The sequence below is a fragment of the Sinocyclocheilus anshuiensis genome, unplaced genomic scaffold (assembly GCF_001515605.1).
Source record: "Sinocyclocheilus anshuiensis isolate Anshui unplaced genomic scaffold, SAMN03320099.WGS_v1.1 scaffold1591, whole genome shotgun sequence".
Classification (NCBI taxonomy): domain Eukaryota; kingdom Metazoa; phylum Chordata; class Actinopteri; order Cypriniformes; family Cyprinidae; genus Sinocyclocheilus; species Sinocyclocheilus anshuiensis.
The window spans coordinates 115996-137539 of NW_015551082.1; the positions used below are offsets into that span (position 1 = coordinate 115996).

At 42.7% G+C, this 21544-nt stretch overlaps 1 protein-coding gene across 1 annotated transcript in view; it reads left to right on the forward strand.

Annotated features, from left to right (window-relative positions):
• The window catches only part of LOC107662515 (membrane-associated phosphatidylinositol transfer protein 3-like), a 119416-nt gene that overhangs the window by 57957 nt on the left and 39915 nt on the right, over window positions 1–21544 (forward strand). Inside the window, exons 2-3 of the mRNA XM_016452572.1 lie at window positions 20320–20390; window positions 20474–20694. Coding sequence (XP_016308058.1) covers window positions 20320–20390; window positions 20474–20694 — 292 coding nt within the window. The remainder of the gene's footprint in view (window positions 1–20319; window positions 20391–20473; window positions 20695–21544) is intronic.

Sequence of the window (21544 nt, forward strand, 5' to 3'; positions counted from 1 at the left end):
ATTGAATTTATTTAATACACGAGTTTCACAGTTTGAGTTGAATTATTGAAATAAATGAACTTTTCCACGACATTCTAATTTATTGAGATGCACCTGTACATTATAATTTGCTTAACTGATCCGTTGTCAATGCTGTTTCAGAGCAATACTTGAAAATGACCACTAGGTGTCACGGGTAGAGACGGGTGTCGAATTGTTTCGAAGCCTTGGCACATTTGCTTCGACTGTTTCAGTGTTTCATGAAGCCTCGTTCTGCCCACCACTACATTTAGGTGCTCGAAGACACGCGATCTATTAAAGGAGAAGAATAAACTATGGTAGCAAATAGGTATTATATTAGGTATATATTAGGTACATCTGCTTATGTGCATCAATCAGAGTGGAAAACAGTGAGATGTTGAGGCAGGTGAAAAGCGTTTGGTTAATGGGGAATATTGACCTACTGTGCGTCTTGTTGCAGAGCCCCGCCTTGATATAATGATTGACAGGTTGGGGGCATGATCGGCTCGAAATGCATTTTCAAATCCACATTGACATAAACTTACGGAAGTTCTAAGCGGCCATGCATTATAATTTTTTGTTCTATCTTGTTTTCTCATGATCACGACTTAACTTTCTCATCATCTAAATATAACAATTTGTTTTCTCGTGATCACGACTTAATTTTCTCGTGATCTCGTCATAACAAAAGGTGTTTTCTCATTATCACAACTTAATTTTCTCGTGATCTCAACATAAAAGTTGTTCCCTTTTAAACGTTCACTTCACGTTGTGTATGGGGAAAACTCCTGTTTTACTCTGTACTGAAGCCTGATTTGTTCAAGTTATTGCTGACGACGAGGGCGGAGCCGACGTGTTTATAAGTCAGCTTGCAGTGCCATTTCATCAGATCATTCTCCTTCAGCGACGAGGATCATCTCTTCGCTGACTCTGCAATCAAGAAGCCGAAGAAGGAAGAAGCTCAGCCTGCAGCTCGCCGCCGTAGAAAAGCCCCAGCAGCGGAAGAAGCAGTAAGCCTTCTCCTGTGGCCATCCGGCACTTAAAAGAGCAAATTTCTGAGCAAAATTCTTAGTGATGTGGGAACCCTGCACGATGCAGAAGGGCAGTGAGTGCGTCGCCTAGCTGGGCAGCGCCCACGCAAAGCCACGCGCTCACTGAGACAGTGCTCGCCTATATGCATTTCCCCCAATCGCCCTGATTCCTCAGGTCATCAGGCGGGTCAGGTCATCAGGCGGGCCTCGGCCGGAGCTGTGGAGCCTTCATGTATGGTGCCTCGACGGGAGCTTAATCAGCTCCCAGCGAGAGTAAACAATACCATTTTGGAGGCAAGAGTACCGTCTACAAGAAGGCTTTACAGCCTAAAATGGTCGGTCTTCCTTAACTGGTGTTCTGCACGAAGTTTGGACCCGATATCATGTGACGTGTCCGAAAGAGCTGCTGGATAAGGGGAGCAACCCTCCACGCTCAAAGTATATGTGGCAGCTATCGCAGCGAACCATTCTCTCGATGCTGGCCAATTGATTGGCAGAAACGACCTGATCGTTAAGTTCCTGAAGAGTGCACAGAGGCTGAATCCTCCTCGCCCTCAGACCGTGTCGTACTTGGGACTTGTCTATAGTCCCGCGGGCCCTAAGAGGGCCCCCCTTTGAGCCAATCAGTTCGGCCGATTTGCAGCCCTTATCGCTTAAAACGGCCCTCCTCCTTGCCTTGGCGTCGGTTAAGCGAGTGGGTGACTTGCAAGCGCTGTCAATCAGCACCTCATGTCTTGAGTTTGGGCCTAATGACTTTAAAGTCCTTCTAAAACCAAGACATGGTTATGTTCCTAAAGTGCTCTCAACTCCGTTAAGAGCTCAGGTGATCTCCCTATTGGCACTCCCCGTTACAGATGGTGAGCAGGGTCCGAACATGCTCTGTCCAGTAAGGGCTCTGAGAGTATACTTGGAGCACTCTAGCCTGTCTAGGCAGTCTGAGCAGCTTTTCATTTGCATTGGAGGCCGCCATAAAGGACCGCCGGCCACAAAGCAGCGATTTTCTCGCTGGATTGTCGATGCGATAGCCTTAGCTTACGCCTCAGAAGCTAGCCTGTCTAGGCAGTCTGAGCAGCTTTTCATTTGCATTGGAGGCCGCCATAAAGGACCGCCGGCCACAAAGCAGCGATTTTCTCGCTGGACTGTCGATGCGATAGCCTTGGCTTACGCCTCAGAAGGCTTGCAATGCCCTATAGGTGTGAGGGCCCATTCCACAAGAGGGATGGCCTCCTCCTGGGCATGGTCCAGCGGAATTTCTATTGGTGAGATCTGTACGGCCGCCGGCTGGTCATCGCCGTCCACATTTGCTAGATTTTATAACTTAGAAGTCCCTGCTTTACAGGCGCGAGTTCTGTCTGTTTAATGTTCCACTCTTTCCCCTTGGGCGAAGTTAGTTATACTGGTGCTTCTCAGCTACTAGCTTGGAGCACAATGTGCTCAGGTTCTTAGGGGTCCTTATTAGTGCTCCGAGACTGGGCTCGCAGAGCAGGATGTCCTGTATCTGCTCATAGCACGGCGTGATTGGATGGAAACTGATGTAACCTTGGTTCCCTGAGATAAGGGAATGAGCGTTGTGTCACTTCCCGTGCTATAAGCTGCACGCGAATCGATGACTGTCGCTTCTGTCGAATGATCTGATGAAATGGTGCTGCGAGCCGACTTACATATACGTCGGCTCCGCCCTTTCTGGTGGGCTAAAGCGCCATTGGTTTGTGCAGCTGCACAAACGTGAACAAATCAGGCTTCAGTACAGAGTAAAACAGTTCCCCATACACAACGCTCGTTCCCTTATCTCAGGGAACCGAGGTTACGTCAGTAACCGGAGCTTTTTCTTGTGATCATGACTTAATTTTCTCGTGATCTCGACATAACGAGAGTTGTTATCTCGTGATCACGACTTAATTTTCTCATGATCTCGACATAACGTAATTTTCTCATGATCTCGACATAACGAGAGTTGTTTTCTCGTGATCACGACTTAATGTTCTCGTGATCTCGACATAACAAAAGTTGTTTTCTTGTTATCACGACTTAATTTTCTCTGTGTATTCAGCATAAAAACATGGTATAGAGGCAGCATCATCGCAGCATCATGGATGATCATATTCACTTTTACTTTGATCAGGGACTCACTCAAACTGAAATAGCTCTGTGTCTGTCAGTGATTGACAACTTACACATAAATGTTCGACACCTGAGAAGGAGGCTGTCGGGTCGGCAACTTTATCATCGAAGACAATATAGCTACCCTGAACGTGTAGTCAATTTCTTGCCAGTCAGCTTGAGGGACCGGGACGTCTGCATGATGCATGAAAGATGCTGTTTGATTTGTTTGCGGCTGACCAAAGCAATGGTTAGAGAGATGCAGGTAAGTCTGGATCCATCAGGTGTGGAGGAAAGAAGAGGGAGAAGGTTGAGGAGGTGATATTATGGAGTGCCAGGCCCTAACTATCTATGGCACATGGACTCTTATGACAAACTGAAGCCGTATGGCATAGCAGTTGATGGCTGCATTGATGTTTTTTTGCGGCACATCATCTGGATGCAAGCCTACTTCAGCAATAACAATCCCAGAGTAATTGCTGGGTATTATTTCCACGCTGTTGCTAAAAGAAGGGGTTGCCCTCAAATAATCCGATCCGATTTTGGTACCGAAAATGTCCACGTCAACAGGCTACAAGAGTTTCTTCATGAAGACTCGACGGGAACTGTGCATGGACTGTGTATCTTTCAAGGAACAAGCCAAGCAAACCAGAGAATAGAAAATTGGTGGGGTATCTACAGACGACAAAACGCAGATGGATATGTTCAAAGAACTGCAATCAGCTGGTGATTTCACAGGCGATGCAACTGACAAAGGCCTTATACAGTTCTGTTTTCTATCCATAATTCAGGTAACTGCATGTTGTTTAGCCTGCTATTAAATTATCTTATTTGTTTAACATTTATCCAAAACACGAAACGGGGCGCGTCTCTTTTGGCATGTTTACTCATGTTTGCCTAAATTAACTCCATTAGGCAAATGTAGCCCATCTGTCCAATTTCCCTTTCATATTATTATTAGCCGTGTAATCTGTTTGTATTATTTAGTTCACATATATCTGCTTGTCCATATAAAATATTTTGAGGAAAAATGCTAAAGGCTTTTGCCTTACCTTATGAGAGTTTCATTAATCATGCAGAGTTATTTGTTCAAAAGTGTCATATTTTTTATGTATTTAATTAACATTTTGAAGTAAATTAATCTCTCTGCCATTCGCGATTTTTAAAATTTGTTTGATCGGTCGCTGTTTGTTTGATGTGGTGCTGAATTGCGTGTCCACATGAACATAGTAAATTGGCAATAGGCGGTGGTGGGATTCAGCACTAATACTTCATATAAAATGTCATTAAAAAAAATACTGGAAAACTATTTATGTATATATTACAGAATAAATATCCAAAACAATTTACAAATGAGGGAGAAAACAATCAGGCTGCTGAGTATCATAGTCTAGCAGTTTAGAGTGTTGTTTTCCTCTCATTTGTAAGTTGTTTTGGATATTTTTTAATATAGCTGTACATACATAAATAGTTTCCCAGTAGTTGTATTTACTATTTATTATTTTACAATTTATTTACTTGTTTATTCTTTAGATTTTTTATTCTATACATTCAACCTCTGGTTAGGGAACTTTTAGGTTTATAGATGACGTGCCATAATCATAAAAATGCATATTTTGTGTGTAAATATGTATATGTATATATATGTATATACAGTATCTCACAGAAGTGAGTACATCCCTCACATTTTTGTAAATATTTTATTATATCTTTTCATGTGACAACACTGAAGAAATGACACTTTGCTACAATGTAAAGTAGTGAGTGTACAGCTTGTATAACAGTGTAAATTTGCTGTCCCCTCAAAATAACTCAACACACAGCCATTAATGTCTAAACCGCTGGCCACAAATGTGAGTACACCCCTAAGTGAAAATGTCCAAATTGGGCTCAATTAGACATTTTCTCTCTGGCGGCAACCAGGTGAGGAGGACAAAGACAAGTGTTTCTTGTCTACAGTCAAGCATGGTGGTGGGAGCTACAGTTCATCGAGGGAACCATGAATGCCAACATGTACTGTGACATACTGAAGCAGAGCATGATCCCCTCCCTTCGGAGACTGGGCCGCAGGGCAGTATTCCAACATGATAACGACCCCAAACACACCTCCAAGACGACCACTGCCTTGCTAAAGAAGCTGAGGGTAAAGGTGATGAATTGGCCAAGCATGTCTCCAGACCTAAACCCTATTGAGCATCTGTGGGGCATCCTCAAACGGAAGGTGGAAGAGCGCAAGGTCTCTAACATCCACCAGCTCCGTGATGTCGTCATGGAGGAGTGGAAGAGGACTCCAGTGGCAACCTGTGAAGCTCTGGTGAACTCCATGCCCAAGAGGGTTAAGGCAGTGCTGGAAAATAATGGTGGCCACAAAAAATATTATAATACTTAGGGGTGTACTCACTTTTGTGGCCAGCGGTTTAGACATTAATGGCTGTGTGTTGAGTTATTTTGAGGGGACAGCAAATTTACACTGTTATACAAGCTGTACACTCACTACTTTACATTGTAGCAAAGTGTAATTTCTTCAGTGTTGTCACATGAAAAGATATAATAAAATATTTACAAAAATGTGAGGGGTGTACTCACTTCTGTGAGATACTGTATATGTTTTTAACTAGGCTAGCTGTTTATTAAAAAAAAAAAAGAAAAAAATGGAAAAAGAAGCAAAGTATGAGTCAAAGAACTTAGAGTGGTCTATACAACTATATAAAAAATAAATCAGTTGATGCAAATAAAGCATTTCAAGTGCAAATGTACTGCTTCAACAACAGATTATTTAGATTAATTGTTGGATATATAGTATAAATTGAAAAAGGCATAGGCATGGAAAAAATACCTGATGGGATGACATAAAACTGCCCCATCCAACCACTAAACTTCTATTAGAAATAGTGAAATTGGAAAACCCATAAACATCAACAATATTCCAGTCACAATCGTTTTTACAATCATTCCCTTTTTCAACTAATTGATAATTTAGTACACTATTGTTTGCAAAAATATATGAATCGGTTGCTGCAAATAAAACTATTCAAATGCAAATGTACTGCTTGCACTGCAACAACAGATTACTTAGATCAACTGCTGTATGTATAAATGGAAAAAGGTGTGAACATACCTGAAGAAATACCTGATGGGAAAACATAAAACTGTCCCATTCAAATCAGTCTGATAAACTTAAATTAGAAATAGTAAAATTGGAAAATACATAGACAACGATACTATTAAGTTAACAATCGTTTTTAAAATTACTCCCATTTCAACTTCATGAACTGGATATAATGTATAACATGAAATAACTTTCAATTTATAATGATAATTTAGTATACTATTGTTTACAAAAATATATGAATCAGTTACTGCAAATAAAAATTCAAGAGAAACTGTATTGCTTTAACCATAGATTAACTAATTTAGATTAACTGTTGGATGTATAAATAAAAAAGTGTAAACATAACCTGACAGGAGCTATCCTCATATGAGCTAAAACTCTATTAGAAATAGTGTAAAACTTGAAAACCCATTGACAACTGTTACGTTCCGTGTTTATTTATACAATATTGTTGGTTGCTACATACTGCTGTGTGCTCTTTCTCTGTCTCTCCATGTGTTACTGCTGCTCAACCAGGTGCGGAGGAGAGGAAAGTGATCACTCGCACCTGCCACTCGTTACTGTGCAGAGGCTGCAAGTTCAAAAGCTGTTCAACATGCCTACCACACTGAAGCTTGACTTCCAGAGTGCTGTGCTTCTTGCCTGCCTTGTGTTGCTCTTGTAGTTTTGTCAGAGATTGATTATACTGTGTAAAACTTACTCGGGTTATGGCTTATTGTAGCCTTTTGAAAGGTAATTGGCGTTGTTGTTGCGCTACGTGTCTCTCTGTGTTGGAAGCCGTAGGGAGGTGGGTGCTATTTTATTTGTGAATCTTTTTCTCTTGTTTTTGCTTAGTTAGGGAGTTAGCGTACATTTCTGTTGTTAATTTTCTTTTGTTTTGTTTTGTTTAACTAGTTAGAGGGTCCTTTTGTTTGTTTTGGTCATTCCCCATCCTGGGGCCCGTTCTTCGTACGTCGCTTATTACAGCTGAGATGAAACTTCACATGATATGATATAATCGTGCTAATCAGGATCTGGCTAATTCGGTTCTTCAAACGCATCTGTTGTTGATGATCAGTATGGCTGGATTGCGTTATCTGAGATAATTGTGCAGTCATGGGTTGGTTTAAAAGGGGCTATGTATCGATACTCGAAACCATGATCAGCAATGCAGCGATTGGCTGGCGGCAAGACAGCAACGTAATGACATCATATAATTAAAAAAGACACCTGATGAAAAACTTGACACATTTTTGGACTTTTATAAGAAAATGGTATAATAGATCAATTAAATGTGCACTGTTTTTATTTTATATTTTTTACATGATTCCCAATTATTTATATTCACGATTTCTAATATTTGTACAGGCTTTACATTTTTATTTCAATGTAGTAATTAGCAATTCATTTAATTTTATATTTGAACAGATTTGTTACGTGACAGTGTTAATTAAAGTTTCTTAAGGGTCAAGATCATGTTATCTGCATCTCCTGAGCTCCATCAAGCCACTCCCATAATATCTGTCTCCACTCAAATTAATGCACGACTCTCACGACATTATCTGTATAGCATGTGTAAGACTCGAATACACTTATGAAGTAATAATTTTATGACGAATAAATCTTGCAGTGAGTAAAGCTGGCTGTGTCTGTGGTATTAAAGACTACACAACATTATTATATTATCTTTAAATACATTTTTTTATTATTATTTTTAAATTATTGTCCATGGATTAGTAGGGTACTCTTGTAATCAAGTAGCGGTGGTAGAGGACAGATTTTAAGTATCAATTCTGCTTAAAAAGATGCGATCTAATCCTGTTTACATTAAATAAGCCTGCTCCCGAGCAGGTTTAAGTTTACGGACCTGTTGCTATAGCAAGTCCGGGATGAGCTTCGAAGAACCAAACAATCCAAGATCATGCCAAATCATCAACAATCAAATCCAGCTAACTGAGTTAGCGACGTACGAAGAACGGGCCCCTGAAGTCTATTTTGCTTCCTATTTTACTTTGTCATTTGGAAATTTTGTAAATAAAATACTTGATTTTGCAACTTAACGTGTCTATTGTGCTGGGCAGTGGACTGGTACTCACTCACCCCAACCAAATTTAAGTTTACTTTTCTCTGTTACCCCCTTACCCTAGACCCTTACATCTGGGACGTAACACAACCATACTATTCCATTTACAATGGTTCTTAAAATAACTGTTATTTCAACTTCATGAACTGCATAATATTTAAACATGAGAACATTACTTTAAGTATTTATACTTTCAGTATAATTTAACAGACATCTTTTTCATACTGTTTAGGCACTTCAGCTTTAACACTCATGTCTATGACATATCCATTACCCACACTCCACTGTTCAACACAGAGCAAAACTCTACACTAAATTCTGCATAGGTGCTGTAGTCACTTGGCAGTTCAAGGTGTTGTGAACAAGTGTGGGCATTGGGTCTTCTTGAAAACTCATTCATTTCTGTAAATGTTACCTGAATCGTCTTAGAGAGAAATAAATCAGACCCTGTGCAGTATCTAAGAAAAAAACCAAGCTCCTTCTGGTCTCTCTCTCCCTAACAAACTGCAAAAGATGATTTGATACAGTTGTTTCAGAAGGGGACATCATTTGTGGGAACTTGAGGGATTTTGCCACATTTCTTGCCTTTAGTTGAAGATTTTCAGTTATCTTGTCCAGACTTTCTGCTGTCATGTTTTCCCCAACAGATCGCAGAATGGGTCGCCAGCATTTTATTATGCACCGTAGGCTGGTTGTTGCACCATCCCTCTATGTGCAATTTCTTTTTGTTTGTTTTCATTTGGAAGCACTGTGCAGCTGTGACTGCTGAGTACACTGAGGACTTCATCCATGTCAGCACTTTGGAAGTCCTGGAGTGCTTCACCTAAAACATCCTTCTCTTTTGGAGTAATGTAATTAAAAAACACCTCCATTAGACTGGTTTCTGGTGAAGGAAGGGACAGTGCTTCTTTTAGAAAAGGAGGTGCCAGCTGAATTGGCAAGTAACCAAAGCGCACCCATCCAATGGCAACAGCTTCCCACTCTCTTTCTTGGTAAGCGTGATGCAGAGTAGGTATCTTGTAAGTTGTTCCACAGGTTCTTGTTGCATAAAATGTGTCCCAGAATTCAGTAAGACTGTCCTGGAACACTCCATCGCCGACGCCAGCTTCCTCCTCACCATTTTCGAGTACACGTTTAATTGTTACATTGGCATGTAGAATGTTTTTGTCTGAGAAAGCCTGAATCATATCATTCACACAGTGAACTCTGCGAATCACAACTGTTTCACTTTCAGTCACATTGCTTGGGTTTTCAAAGAACAAGTCATTGTTTGTTGGCTCCTGGCTGTCAGTTGCCCGAGGTGGATTTTCTGGCACTGTTTCTACAGCATCTGCAATTTCATAGAATGAGCTACCTGGAACAAAGACTGTATCTGGCTCAAATGGAACTGTTTCCGGTATTGTTTCAATAAATGTTTCATTCGCCACACAATCAACATGTACAGGCGAGTATACAAGTGTGTCAGAGACCATGTCAAAGGATGTGTTCACATCATTACCCAGGAACACCACTTTATCATCAGAAGACTGGAGTACATTGTCACTTGAGCTGACAGGTGTAATAGGCAGGGAGTGCAAAGTTTGACTTCTGTTGTGATTGTTACATCCTGAAGCACATGGAGTTACGTCTGGTGTGGAAGTAAGCTGGGAGTCAAATTTGTGTTTCATCACTCTGATCAGAATCCTGATCTTTCAGTCTTGTGCACACATACAGTCTAAGAAGTCGGTAACGTGTTGCCTTGTACAAGCTGCCAACTGTCTGATCTTCTCGAGTGGTTCTTCAGAGCCAGTGACACAGAGCATAAAGTTGAAATCGTCAGCATTCCCTCTTACTGATTTACCATTAGGGAAAAAAAAAGTTTTCTCCCGATATTCAGAACATTTGACACTGTGTCTTTTTTAACAACAATTTCTTGTGTTCCACCTCCTTTGGGTCTTCTAACTTGTTTGTAGCTGCTATCTTGATAGTTCATCCAGCCAAGTTCAATTTTCCTTGTCTTGCTTTCAGCATTCTTTTCAATTCAATTCAAGTTTATTTTTAAAACGCACTGGATAGCTGGCCAATCAGGGCACACCTCGCTTTTCAGACCGTTGAGCTTTGTAAAAATCAACGCTTTTTAGAAAGGCGGGGCATAGAGGAGAAACAATAATGTACATTATGTGGGAAATAATGTTTGAACCTTAAAAGGTTTGAACCTTAAACCGCATAAACACATTTCATTACACCAAATACACAAAATAATGTTCTTTTTAGCAACATCATATGACCCCTTTAAATGAACTATGATTTATAAGCGGTTTTCCTTCTGGGGCCTGAAATGGGGGGATTTTTGTCGATAATTAAACTAAAATACAATTAATTTACAATTTAAATTTTGCTGCATGTGTTTTTGTGCTGGTACCTTGGGGCTGTCATGGATGAATAAATACAGCACTAAAACTGCCAATATGTGGCAGCAAGTCCCTTTTTATTAAATGATTCACTGAATCATTCCGTCAAGCGATTCGTTCAAAACGGCTGATTCAGTAGAAACAAAGCAAGTGACCGCCTTTATGAATGGATTATTAATCATTGGCTCAGTCAATTCATTTATAAATGAATTGAGCTTTTGAACTATTTTTGAGCTTGTGCGCAGCTTGTTGCAATATTAAATTCTGATTTATCAATCGCTGTTATTTAGTTTGTAAATTATCATACATAGACAATTTTAATATTTCATTTGCATGACAGGTTTTAAACAATATTATTAATATAAAGGTGTAGCATTTGGACCAATCAGACACACAACTTTTTGTTATATTTAACAAATAATATCTAACGCCCCCTCACCTAACCAAAGGGCCAACTATGAGGGTCTATGGTCCCTTCCCCCGAAATGCAACTAACACCTCAAAAGGGCAGAACAGGCCTCTGGTTCCATGGCAACCAAAGACAAACCATCTGATAACACTAGCTTTATGGCTCAAAGGAATGCGGGCAAAATTGACTCTTCTCTAATTAATTCATAGGAAAACCTTTCTTTGAATGAACACACATATACTTCAGGTCATTGTGTATGTTCTTACTCTTCTTGTATATTGTCTTTTGTATTGTATACTGTTTTATGCATGCTTAGGATAGAACTCGTTCATGTAATCTTACCTGTATGTAATCTTACCATGTTTAGTATCTATGAATTCGTCTTCTGATGATCTAAACGAGAGTGTATATGGAGCCCCAAAGAGCATCAGGACTTTCTTTCAAACAGGCGAGATGTGCAAGTATCAAACTTGGTCTTATTAATTGATACATTAAGTATCATTTGCACCTTTTACAAAGGTTTACAGTTTCCTGTAATTAATTTCCTTAACTACAGCGGCACCATCGAGAGCATTCTGACGAGCTGCATCACTGTGTGGTATGGCGCCTGCAACGCGTCCTGCCGCAAGAATTACTATTGAACAGCTAATTTTGAGCTCTTAGACAAAGTTTCCAGAATTGAGACTGATCCAGCAGCTGAACAACACTCAAGACGAACTTGACATGTTCCAGAGAGAACTCAGGTACTCTTATAGGCTGCAAAAGGAACCACAGTGGGAGAGACACCCTACTCCCTCACTCTCACTCAGCAGTGCAAACTCCCTCAGGCTTGCACACCAAGCTGCGAGGGAGGAGCCAGCACTTTCTGCTTAACAACTCAGCAGACAGAACCATAATACCTCCAGCAACCACAGAGAGGAGGGGGTCCCTTCAAAGCATCCCTGCAGCAGTGCATGATGTGACCCGCAGAGACCTTGACAAACTAGCTAGAAACATCCCAGCATTCACATATTATGGTGAAGAACGGTGGCGTCGTTTTAAACATTGCTTGCAAGCAGACCCAGTAATCAATCTTATGTGTCTGTCTCATAAGTTTTAGTAACTTCTTATACATGCGCATACCAGTTTCTGATCAAAATCAGATAAAACTATAGCTTGAATGTGCCTTCCTACAAGCAGTAGAAAGTTTTCAGTGCTATAATGTGTTTAAATCGTACGATAAGAAACTAACCAGATTTTAGTGAAGAAATCCTAATTTCTGTTGTTAGTAACCTTAGATGTATCCTTACTGCCTTTTCTGTGTATGCCTTTTCTGATGAAGAAATCTCAGATTAGCAGCCCATATAAATGGTACAAGAATAAATCAGTCTGATCTTGGGCGAAGAAATCCCCACTTTCAGCACTGTTGTAGGTGATCTGAGCGATGCTCTTCATTTCACCGATTTAAGGCCTTATGTGTTACGTATCATTGTATTCATATTGATCCGCTCATGTGAAACATTTACGTCAAATTTATGGTGTTATTCTAGCGTAGCTAACTATGAATTCACCATTGCCTATGAAGTGAACGTGCTGTTTTGATTTGTGAATGAGCTGCATGTGACGTCATGACTGAGCACACCTCATCTGACCACATGTGTGTTTCCTATGCATGCTCACAGCACAGAACAATCGCTGCTCCGCTTGGGCTGTGATGTGAGCTTGCATTGGTCTGCTAGCAACACGTGACCCCGGAAGTGTGAGCAGACTCTTCCAGGTTAATCTGATAACAGCACCCACTTCACAGACCTTTGTATAAACAAACAACTGCATGTAGCCAAAGCTAGCTCTCCAGCAGCCCTAAACGCATACAAGTTAAAGCCCTCTACATCAACTGATAGCTGTTAGCACTCAGCCAATACTTAGACCTGTGTGAGTGTAGAGTGTAACATTTAAACCAAAGACTACAGACCTTGGGACCTTTTAGACTAAGGGACTTTGATTTGAACTAGTGATGGGAGAGACAAAGCTTCTCGAGGCTTTGAATCAAATGAATGAATTGTGCCACAAATAAATCACTGTTTCGAAGCGCTCAGTGCTGATAACCCCTGCTGGTCAGAACAGTGTAAATGCAGTGAAAACTCAATTCAACGAAACACCTTACCAAACCAATAGCCAATGTGTTATTTAAGGTGTAATCAATTAAAGGCAATCAACGATCCCTAATACCCTTAAATATTAAAGGTCTTTTAATACATTATATTTCAGTAGACTTAAAGACCAATAGGAGACTTTTAAATATGCCTCCTCCCTTTATTAAATGCGTCACTAAATGTGTACGAATTTATAAAATGGATACGAGATCACATACAAATCATAGACACTGGTTCATGAGACCTAGCATCGAACCATTAAAATTTCTAATCAATTTGAAACAGCTATGACGTGTAAAGAAGCCTCGTTTACTGAAATCACATGACTTTAGCAGTTTGATGCACACGCCGAATCATGGATTCGAGAAAAATTTTTTTTTACTGAGGTACCGAAGTTCTACAAAGCATGTGTCAAAGACCCCCATCACTAGTTTAAACAATTTCTTTCTCTCTCTCTCCCTCTCTCTCTCTACCCCTTCACTCTTGGTTTCACTCTACATGAAAACCCATATACTTGGGTTTTATCTGTGTTGGCTAGAATTCGCTTTTAGTCTACCTCTATTTCATCTCATGTAATTTATATGTTTATTTAGCCTGAATATCCCTATTCAGCCAAGTGGAATTTAATTACTTCTCAGACCTTAAAGGCCTCACATCAGTGACTCGCTTCAGTCTGCCAACCTACAACCTACTTCAGCCAACCTACTGTAGCCCCAAAGAGCATCAGGACTCTCTTTCAAACAGGCGAGACGTGCAAGTATCAAACTTAGTCTTATTAATTGATACATTAAGTATCATTTGCACCTTTTTTAATTATAACTAGTTATAATTAATTGTTCATATTTCCCCTTTGAGCTGATTCGCTACAAAGGGGATGATAAGAGTATAGTAAAGTATAGTCAAGTTATGTTTATCACAGATTCCCCTTCAGGAACTCGAGCTGCGTCGGAAACGCTATGGTAACGCCCCCAGCGTGACCATGCTCTGAATCACATGTGCAATCAGTCCAATGGAAGGGCGAGACGTAATAGGCGGGTGACGTAGCGACCAGGAAGCTATAAAAGCACGTGAGGTCAGCTTTCTGTCATTCAACGAAGCGCTCTGTGTTCTGTCAGTCACATTTTATGTTCTGTGAGTCTTATTTACTGTTGTTTGTCAAGTTGCCCAATCAGTACATATAAGCTCAGTATGGCAAAAAAGGCTGAGGGTAAAACAAAGCATCTGGGCGAAAGCAGATCATGTTATAGGCTGTGTGTTCCTCCCTGCCCACGCTACATCACGAGCGGGGATTCACACAGTCTGTGCGTGGTCTGCTTGGGAGCGAAGCACGCTGAGTCGGCTCTCATGGGGTTCGCAGATGGATCTGGTGGAGGGAATGGAGACGGGCGAGTCCCTATCTTCTTCCTCACCCACCAGATCCGCCCGTTCTCTGAGATCGGAAGCCCGTTCTGCGGTTTCTTCCCCCCAGGGAGTGGGCTCGGCGCTCCACCTAACTTCCTCCAAGGAGGTTGATGTGGAGAGCGTCGAGGATTCGCCCCCTCAGTCACCCTAGTATGAGGAGTTGTTGGAGGCGGTTACTCGTGCGGTAGCTAAATTAAACATTGATTGGCCCGCCGAGAAACAGGCGCAGAAAAGCAAACTCGATGAACGCTTTCTGCGGGCTAAGTCGCTACCTCCACGCCGGAGCCTGCCGTTTTTTCCCGATCTCCACACCGAGGTGTCGAGATCGTGGAAGAAACCATTCTCGGCTGGCTTATTCATCCCCGCCTCTGATTATTACGACAATGTGGCAGGGCTGGGTGAACGCGGTTATAGATCGATGCCGCGGGTAGAATAGACGCTCGCGAGCTATCTGTCTCCTGATGCGGCATCATCTTTAAAGGCTCCGGTCTTGCCCTCCAAGCCGCTGCGAACCACTTCAGCGCTGGTGGGCAAGGGGTACACGGCAGCAGGTCAGGCCGGTGCGTGTCTGCACACAATGGCTGTGTAGCAGGCATACCAAGCCAATCTACTAAAAGTGCTAGATGAAGGCGAGGAAATAAAAGCAGATGATATTTCAGAACTGAGGAGAACCACTGATTTATCTCTCTGTGCCACCAAGGAGACATCCCGTGTCATTAAGCGGTCCATGGCAGCGGAGAGACATTTATGGTTGACCCTGTCTGATATGAAGGAGAAAGACAGGGTCTTCCTCATGGACGCCCCGCTTGCGCCTTCTGGTCTGTTCGGCGGCGTCATCAATTCCGTCGTCGACAGATACCAGGAGATTCGTAAACAGGCTGCGGTGTTCCAGTGGTTTCTCCCTCGCCGTTCTCTAGCTCTGGGGGCTGCTGGGCGGGAGCAGGGCGGGAGCAGTGCGTTCCAGGGCGCAGCAGTCTCCAGCGAGCACACATATCAGTGTCTTCCGCCCGGAAACGTAGCGGAGCTGAGATGCTCGCCACCCCTTCGGGGGTCTCTAGAGCAGTTAGTTTGATCGTCTCCTGCCGGTCTTCCGCTTCAGGGCACCAAGCTAGCAGCTCCAAGTACATCGAGAGACTGGTTCCCTTAGTAGACTATTTAGCAGCGTGGAAACTACTGCCAAATGTGTCTCGTTGGGTCCTGCAGACTGTAGAAAAAGGCTATCGCATTCAGTTCGGCGCTCCACAGCCGCCATTCAACGGGGTATTTCCCACATTGGTGGGTTCCGAGCAGGCTCTGATATTAGAACAGAAAGTAAACACCCTCTTGAGGAAGGAGGCCATCGAGGTGGTCCCTCCTCATGACAGAGAGTTCAGGTTCTACAGCCGGTACTTCATCGTTCCAAAGAAGGATGGAGGGTTGCGTCCCATTTTAGATCTGCATCAGTTAAACCACTCAGTCATGTGACTGAAGTTCAAGATGCTCACTATCAAGCATTTTGTGTCTCAGATCAGGTCCAAGGACTGGTTTGTCACGATAGATCTAAAAGATGCTTACTTCCATGTCTCCATCCTTCCCACTCACAGGAAGTTCCTGAGGTTTGCTTTCATGGGCGAAGCTTACCAATTTTGAGTTCTTCCTTTCGGCCTAGCACTCTCACCCCGCACTTTCACGAAGTGTGTGGATGCTGCTCTAGCTCCACTGCGACTCCAGGGCAACCGCATACTAAATTATATCGGCGATTGGTTGATTTTGGCTCAATCAGAGCAGAGGCGAGAATGACATCGAGATGTCATTCTCGCCCATATGAAAAGGTTGGGGTTGAGACTAAACGCCAAGAAAAGTGCGCTTTCTCCATTACAGAGGACCACTTATCTGGGCGTGGTGTGGGATTCGACCACGATGCAGGCACGATTGTCTCCTGCTCGGATCGAGTCGATCCTCACTGCAGTCGCGAGAGTCAGACAAGGCCAGTCACTCACTGTCAAGCAGTTTCAGAAACTATTGGGTTTGATGGCAGCTGCGTCCAACGTGATACCTATTGGCCTGCTGTACATGAGACCCCTACAGTGGTGGCTCAAGACCAGGGGATTCTCCCCGAGGGGAAACCCGCTTCGCATGATCAAGGTCACGCGACGATGCCTACGTGCCTTGGACATGTGGAGGAAACCTTGGTTCGTGTCTCAGGGCCCAGTGCTGGGAGTTCCTTGTCGCCGCGTAACGCTAGAGACAGATGCGTCCCTCACTGGCTGGGGTGCGGTCATGAGTGGCCACTCTGCCGTGGTCTGTGGAGCGATCGCCATCTCACCTGGCACATCAACTGCCTGGAGATGCTGGCCGTATTTCGAGCTTTGAAGCACTTCCTCCCGGACACCCTTTGTGCAAGCTGGTGCACCAGATCCTTGTGTGGTCCCAGGGCAAAATCCTTTCATTGAGAGCAGTACATATTCCTGGGCATCTGAATATGGGAGCAGACGTCCTGTCGAGGCAGGGGCCGAGGCCCGGGGAATGGAGGCTTCACCCCGAGGTGGTGAAGCAGACAAGGAGAATTTTTGGCCAGGCTCAGGTGGACCTGTTTGCTACTCGAGAGACATCGCATTGTCCCCTCTGGTCCTCTCTGACTCATCCAGCTCCACTGGGGCTGGATACCATGGTACAGATGTGGCCGAGGCTTCGTCTGTACACCTTTCTGGAGTTCTGGAGAGAGTGCGCCGGGACGGGGTCCGTCTGCTGCTAGAAGTTAGTAGTGGCCGGGCTGAGTATGATTCTCGGACCTGATTTCCCTTCTCGACGGCTCTCCATGGGAGATTCCCATCAGGAGGGATCTCCTCTCACAGGCGAAGGGTACGATTCTCCACCCCCACCCAGAGCAGTGGAAGTTACGGGTGTAGCCTCTGAGGGGGCACAACTCGTAGCTTCCGGTCTCTCAACCGAGGTTGTTGAGACCATCCTCCAATCCAGAGCTCCCTCTACGAGGAAACTGTATGCTTGAAGTGGAAATTTTCACTTCTTGGTGCGGAGATCGCCAGCTGGACCCAGTTAACTGCCCGGTTGGTACAGTACTGGAGTTCCTGCAGGCCCGTCTCTCTGCAGGTTGACCCACTCCAGCCAGTCAGTGGGCAGACACCCCCTAGTTACACGTTTCCTCTGCGGTGCACTGAGGCTGAGGCCCCCAGTACGATCTCACGTCCCGACATGGGACCTGGCTGTGGAAGCTCTTAGTAAGTCTCCATTTGAGCCTATTGAAGAAATTTCTGATCGCTATCTGACAATTAAGCCTGCCCTTCTTCTGGCTATTACTTCTCTAAAAAGAGTTGGGGATCTTCAGGCCCTCTCAGTGGCCCCTTCTTATCTGGACTTTGCGCCCGGCATGGCCAAAGTGTTTCTCTACCCTCATGCGGGGTATGTCACTAAGGTTCCCTCTGTTACACCACAGCCTATCGTGCTACAGGCCTTTTGTCCTCCTCCCTTCAGGGAGCCTGACCAACAGAAGCTTAACTGCACAGAGCTACATCCACGAAGCAGACCCTCAGTCGGTGGATAGTTGATGCCATTACTATTGCCTACGAGTCCTCTGATCTCCCCTCGCCTTTGGGGGTCAAGGCTCATTCGACCCGAGGTATGGCTGCCCCCAAGGCCTTCTTAGCAGGTGTGTCTATGCAAGACATCTGCAACGCAGCGGGATGGTCCACGCCCCTCACATTTCTCAGATTCTATGACTTAGATATGCGAGCCACTCCTGGCTCTTCTGTTCTCTCGTCTTAGCTGTGCTCTTTCACACTAGACAGGGATTTGCAAGTCTGGCAGCGTGGGCATTCTCGTTCCCATAGCGTTTCCGACGCAGCTCGAGTTCCTGAAGGGGAACATCTCCAGGTTACGTATGTAATCATGGTTCCCCGAAGGGAATGAGACGCTGCGTCTCAAGGCCGTACTTCCAGCGCTTTCTTCATTCCTAGAAGCTCATGATATTATAGAAGCACATGATGTTCCACCTCATGTGCTTTTATAGCTTCCTGGTCGCTACGTCACCCGTCTATGACGTCTCGCCCTTCCATTGGACTGATTACACATGTGATTCACAGCGTGGGCACGCTGGGGGCATTCCTATAGCATTTCCCACACAGCGTCTCGTTCCCTTCGGGGAACCATGGTTACATACGTAACCTGGAGACATTTTATTTTACTGATAAATTGAAAAACACCATAATAAAACCCGATAGGAAAATCTGGAAGGAACCAGCTGCGAATTAGACTTCCGGGTTCTGGTGTCATACCTGAACCACTCTAAGATGTCCACATCTACTGGACATTATTTGCACTTACATATAAAGTACAGTAGGCTATATAAATGAAGTCAGTGATTTCAAAGCGTGCTTTACTTATAAAGGATAATACAGACAGGACCAGTTCAAATATTCTTTAAAGTTGCTATATAGGATTTGTCAAAGTATAATCAGCAAACAACTATTTGCGGTGTAAAGATACAGTGTAGTAATGACCTTAGCATCCCAGTGTGGACAAACGTAGACGCACGTGTGAAATGCAGTCTGAGATTCAGTGGTCTAAGAGTGGTCAAAAAATCATATGACACCGTTAAAATGAATCGTATCTTTTTTGTAAAGCATTAAGAGGAAAACCAAACAGTGAGAGAAAACAAGCGATTTGGAATCAAGAAGAGACCATTTCATTCTTTCAACGTTATAGACCGAAAAGTTCATTCTGTAAAACTTTATATTACAGTCGGCATTATATTTACATTTTACATTTACATTTAGTCGTTTAGCAGACGCTTTTATCCAAAGCAACTTACAAATGAGGACAATGGAAGCAATCAAAATCAACAAAAGAGCAATGATGTGCAAGTGCTATAACAAGTCTCAGTTAGCTTAATGCAGTACACGTAGCAAGGTTTTTTTTTTCTTTTAAATTATATAATAAATAAAAAGAAAACAGATAGAATAGAAAAAGAATAGAGCAAGCTAGTGTTAGAGGCCTTTTTTGCTTTTGTTAATTGTATAATAAATAAAAAGAAAACAAATAGAATACAAAAAGGTTAGAAAAGCTAGTGTGTTTTTTTTTAAGAAAACAAGCAGTTAGTAAATGAATAAAGTACAAGTCTAAAAGGGCCATTTTTTTTTGTTTTTTTTAAAGAATAGAATTAGAATAGAGAGTGCTAGAGTTAGCGGGTCAAATAAATATGGAAGAGATGTGTTTTTTTAGGCGATTCTTGAAAATTCAGATTAGCTGCTCCGATTGAGTTGGGCAGGTCATTCCACCAGTAGGGAACATTTAATTTAAAAGTCTGTGAAAGCGATTTTGTGCCTCTTTGGGATAGCCAGGATTTATTGTTAACCCTGGCTAAATTATAAGCAGTATGAAGCATGAAGTAAGATAACCCTGGATTTAATTATTTATAATTATGGGGTTAATTATTTCAAGTGTGAAAAGCCCTTAAAGAGTGAGAGAATGCAGTAATGAAGAAGACTTAGCCAAACTGGCTCAACAATATGGTAGTGACTGATTTTTTTTAATCATTCCATACTGGTTTCTTCTTAGTGAATACGACTGTCCCATCAGTCATCAATAAGACAGATGGTTTGAGGTAGAAACTGTTGCCTCACTGCAGAGAAGCATAAAGTCTGTTCAACCACTCACTATTTCTATCTGTCTCTCATTGACCACTAGAGAGCCTGTACAGGCTGCGGCAGCCTCGATGCACGCCACAGAGCAGTGTGGATGGATTGGAAGACATGGTGGTTAGTCCTTATTTTCCCACTTCTAATCACATTGAATTATGCTCTCAGTTTTTACTAATTCCATCTCTTTCTCCCTCCTGCAGAGGAAGTGCAGGACACAATTGCTCATCCTGGTGATTCATGGAGGTCATATCTTGGATTCCGGAGGTGGCGACCCTGGAGGAAAGGCAGGTGATGCTGCCACTCTGGCCTCCGTGTTGGAGCGTGTGGCACAGGCGCACTTCCAGGCAGCAGCAGACAGCATGCTGGTCAGACTGGTGCCCTGCCCGCCCGTGTGTGCTGATGCCTTCTCTTTGGTCTCAAAGTAAGGTGTAGAAATAACAATGCAAAGACCAAATATGCTATTTCTTTCTGATGATTATGTTAATGCGAAAGCATTCTTGCTAGCAGGGTAACTCTTGTTGTGGTTCACGAGTTTGCCTGCCCATTCAGTCCTGCTAAATAATGACATAATGACTAGTTAACAAACTTGGCTTGCTATCCTCGAAGAAGGCTTGAACCTGAGGCTCGGCTTGAGCTCTGAGTTAGAACCCCCCTATAATTGTATGATGTGAAGGAGGAATGAAAGAAATAGAGGAGGAGAAAGGGAGGTGGAGGGATGATGGAAGAATTGTCGCTGGGACAGCACAATGACTGCTGCTTATATACCCTCGTAATGATGATTTACAGGACTGAATGGTTAGGCTCCTCTCAAACTTACGTTTGGAACTTAATTTAAAGATTAGCCTTGTATGGGTTAGTGTCATGACTTAAGAATTACAAGCTTTCACCTGACAATTTAAAGGTGCGCTTAATAATTTTTTTATAATATAGTAATTTTATAGTAAATGTTTCATTTAAAAAGTTTTACCACTAAAGAAATGTCCAGTACTTATGAAAATTGTTTAAAAATTATATACAGTACACTCCAGAGAAGACTCCATTCATACCAGTGCTTTTTTTAATGAGCTTATTATATTATTAGTCGATATTAGTCCATTCTTTTTGGTAAATTCAATTCATACATTGCAACCATTGTAGTCCATCCAATTCTCCAATGAGCTAGGCTATATATATATATATATATATATATTTTAATCAGTCTTATACAGCATGACCAGTGTAATACGTAAGTGATGGGCTATTTTGTTTTAGTAAATCAAAAGATACAACAT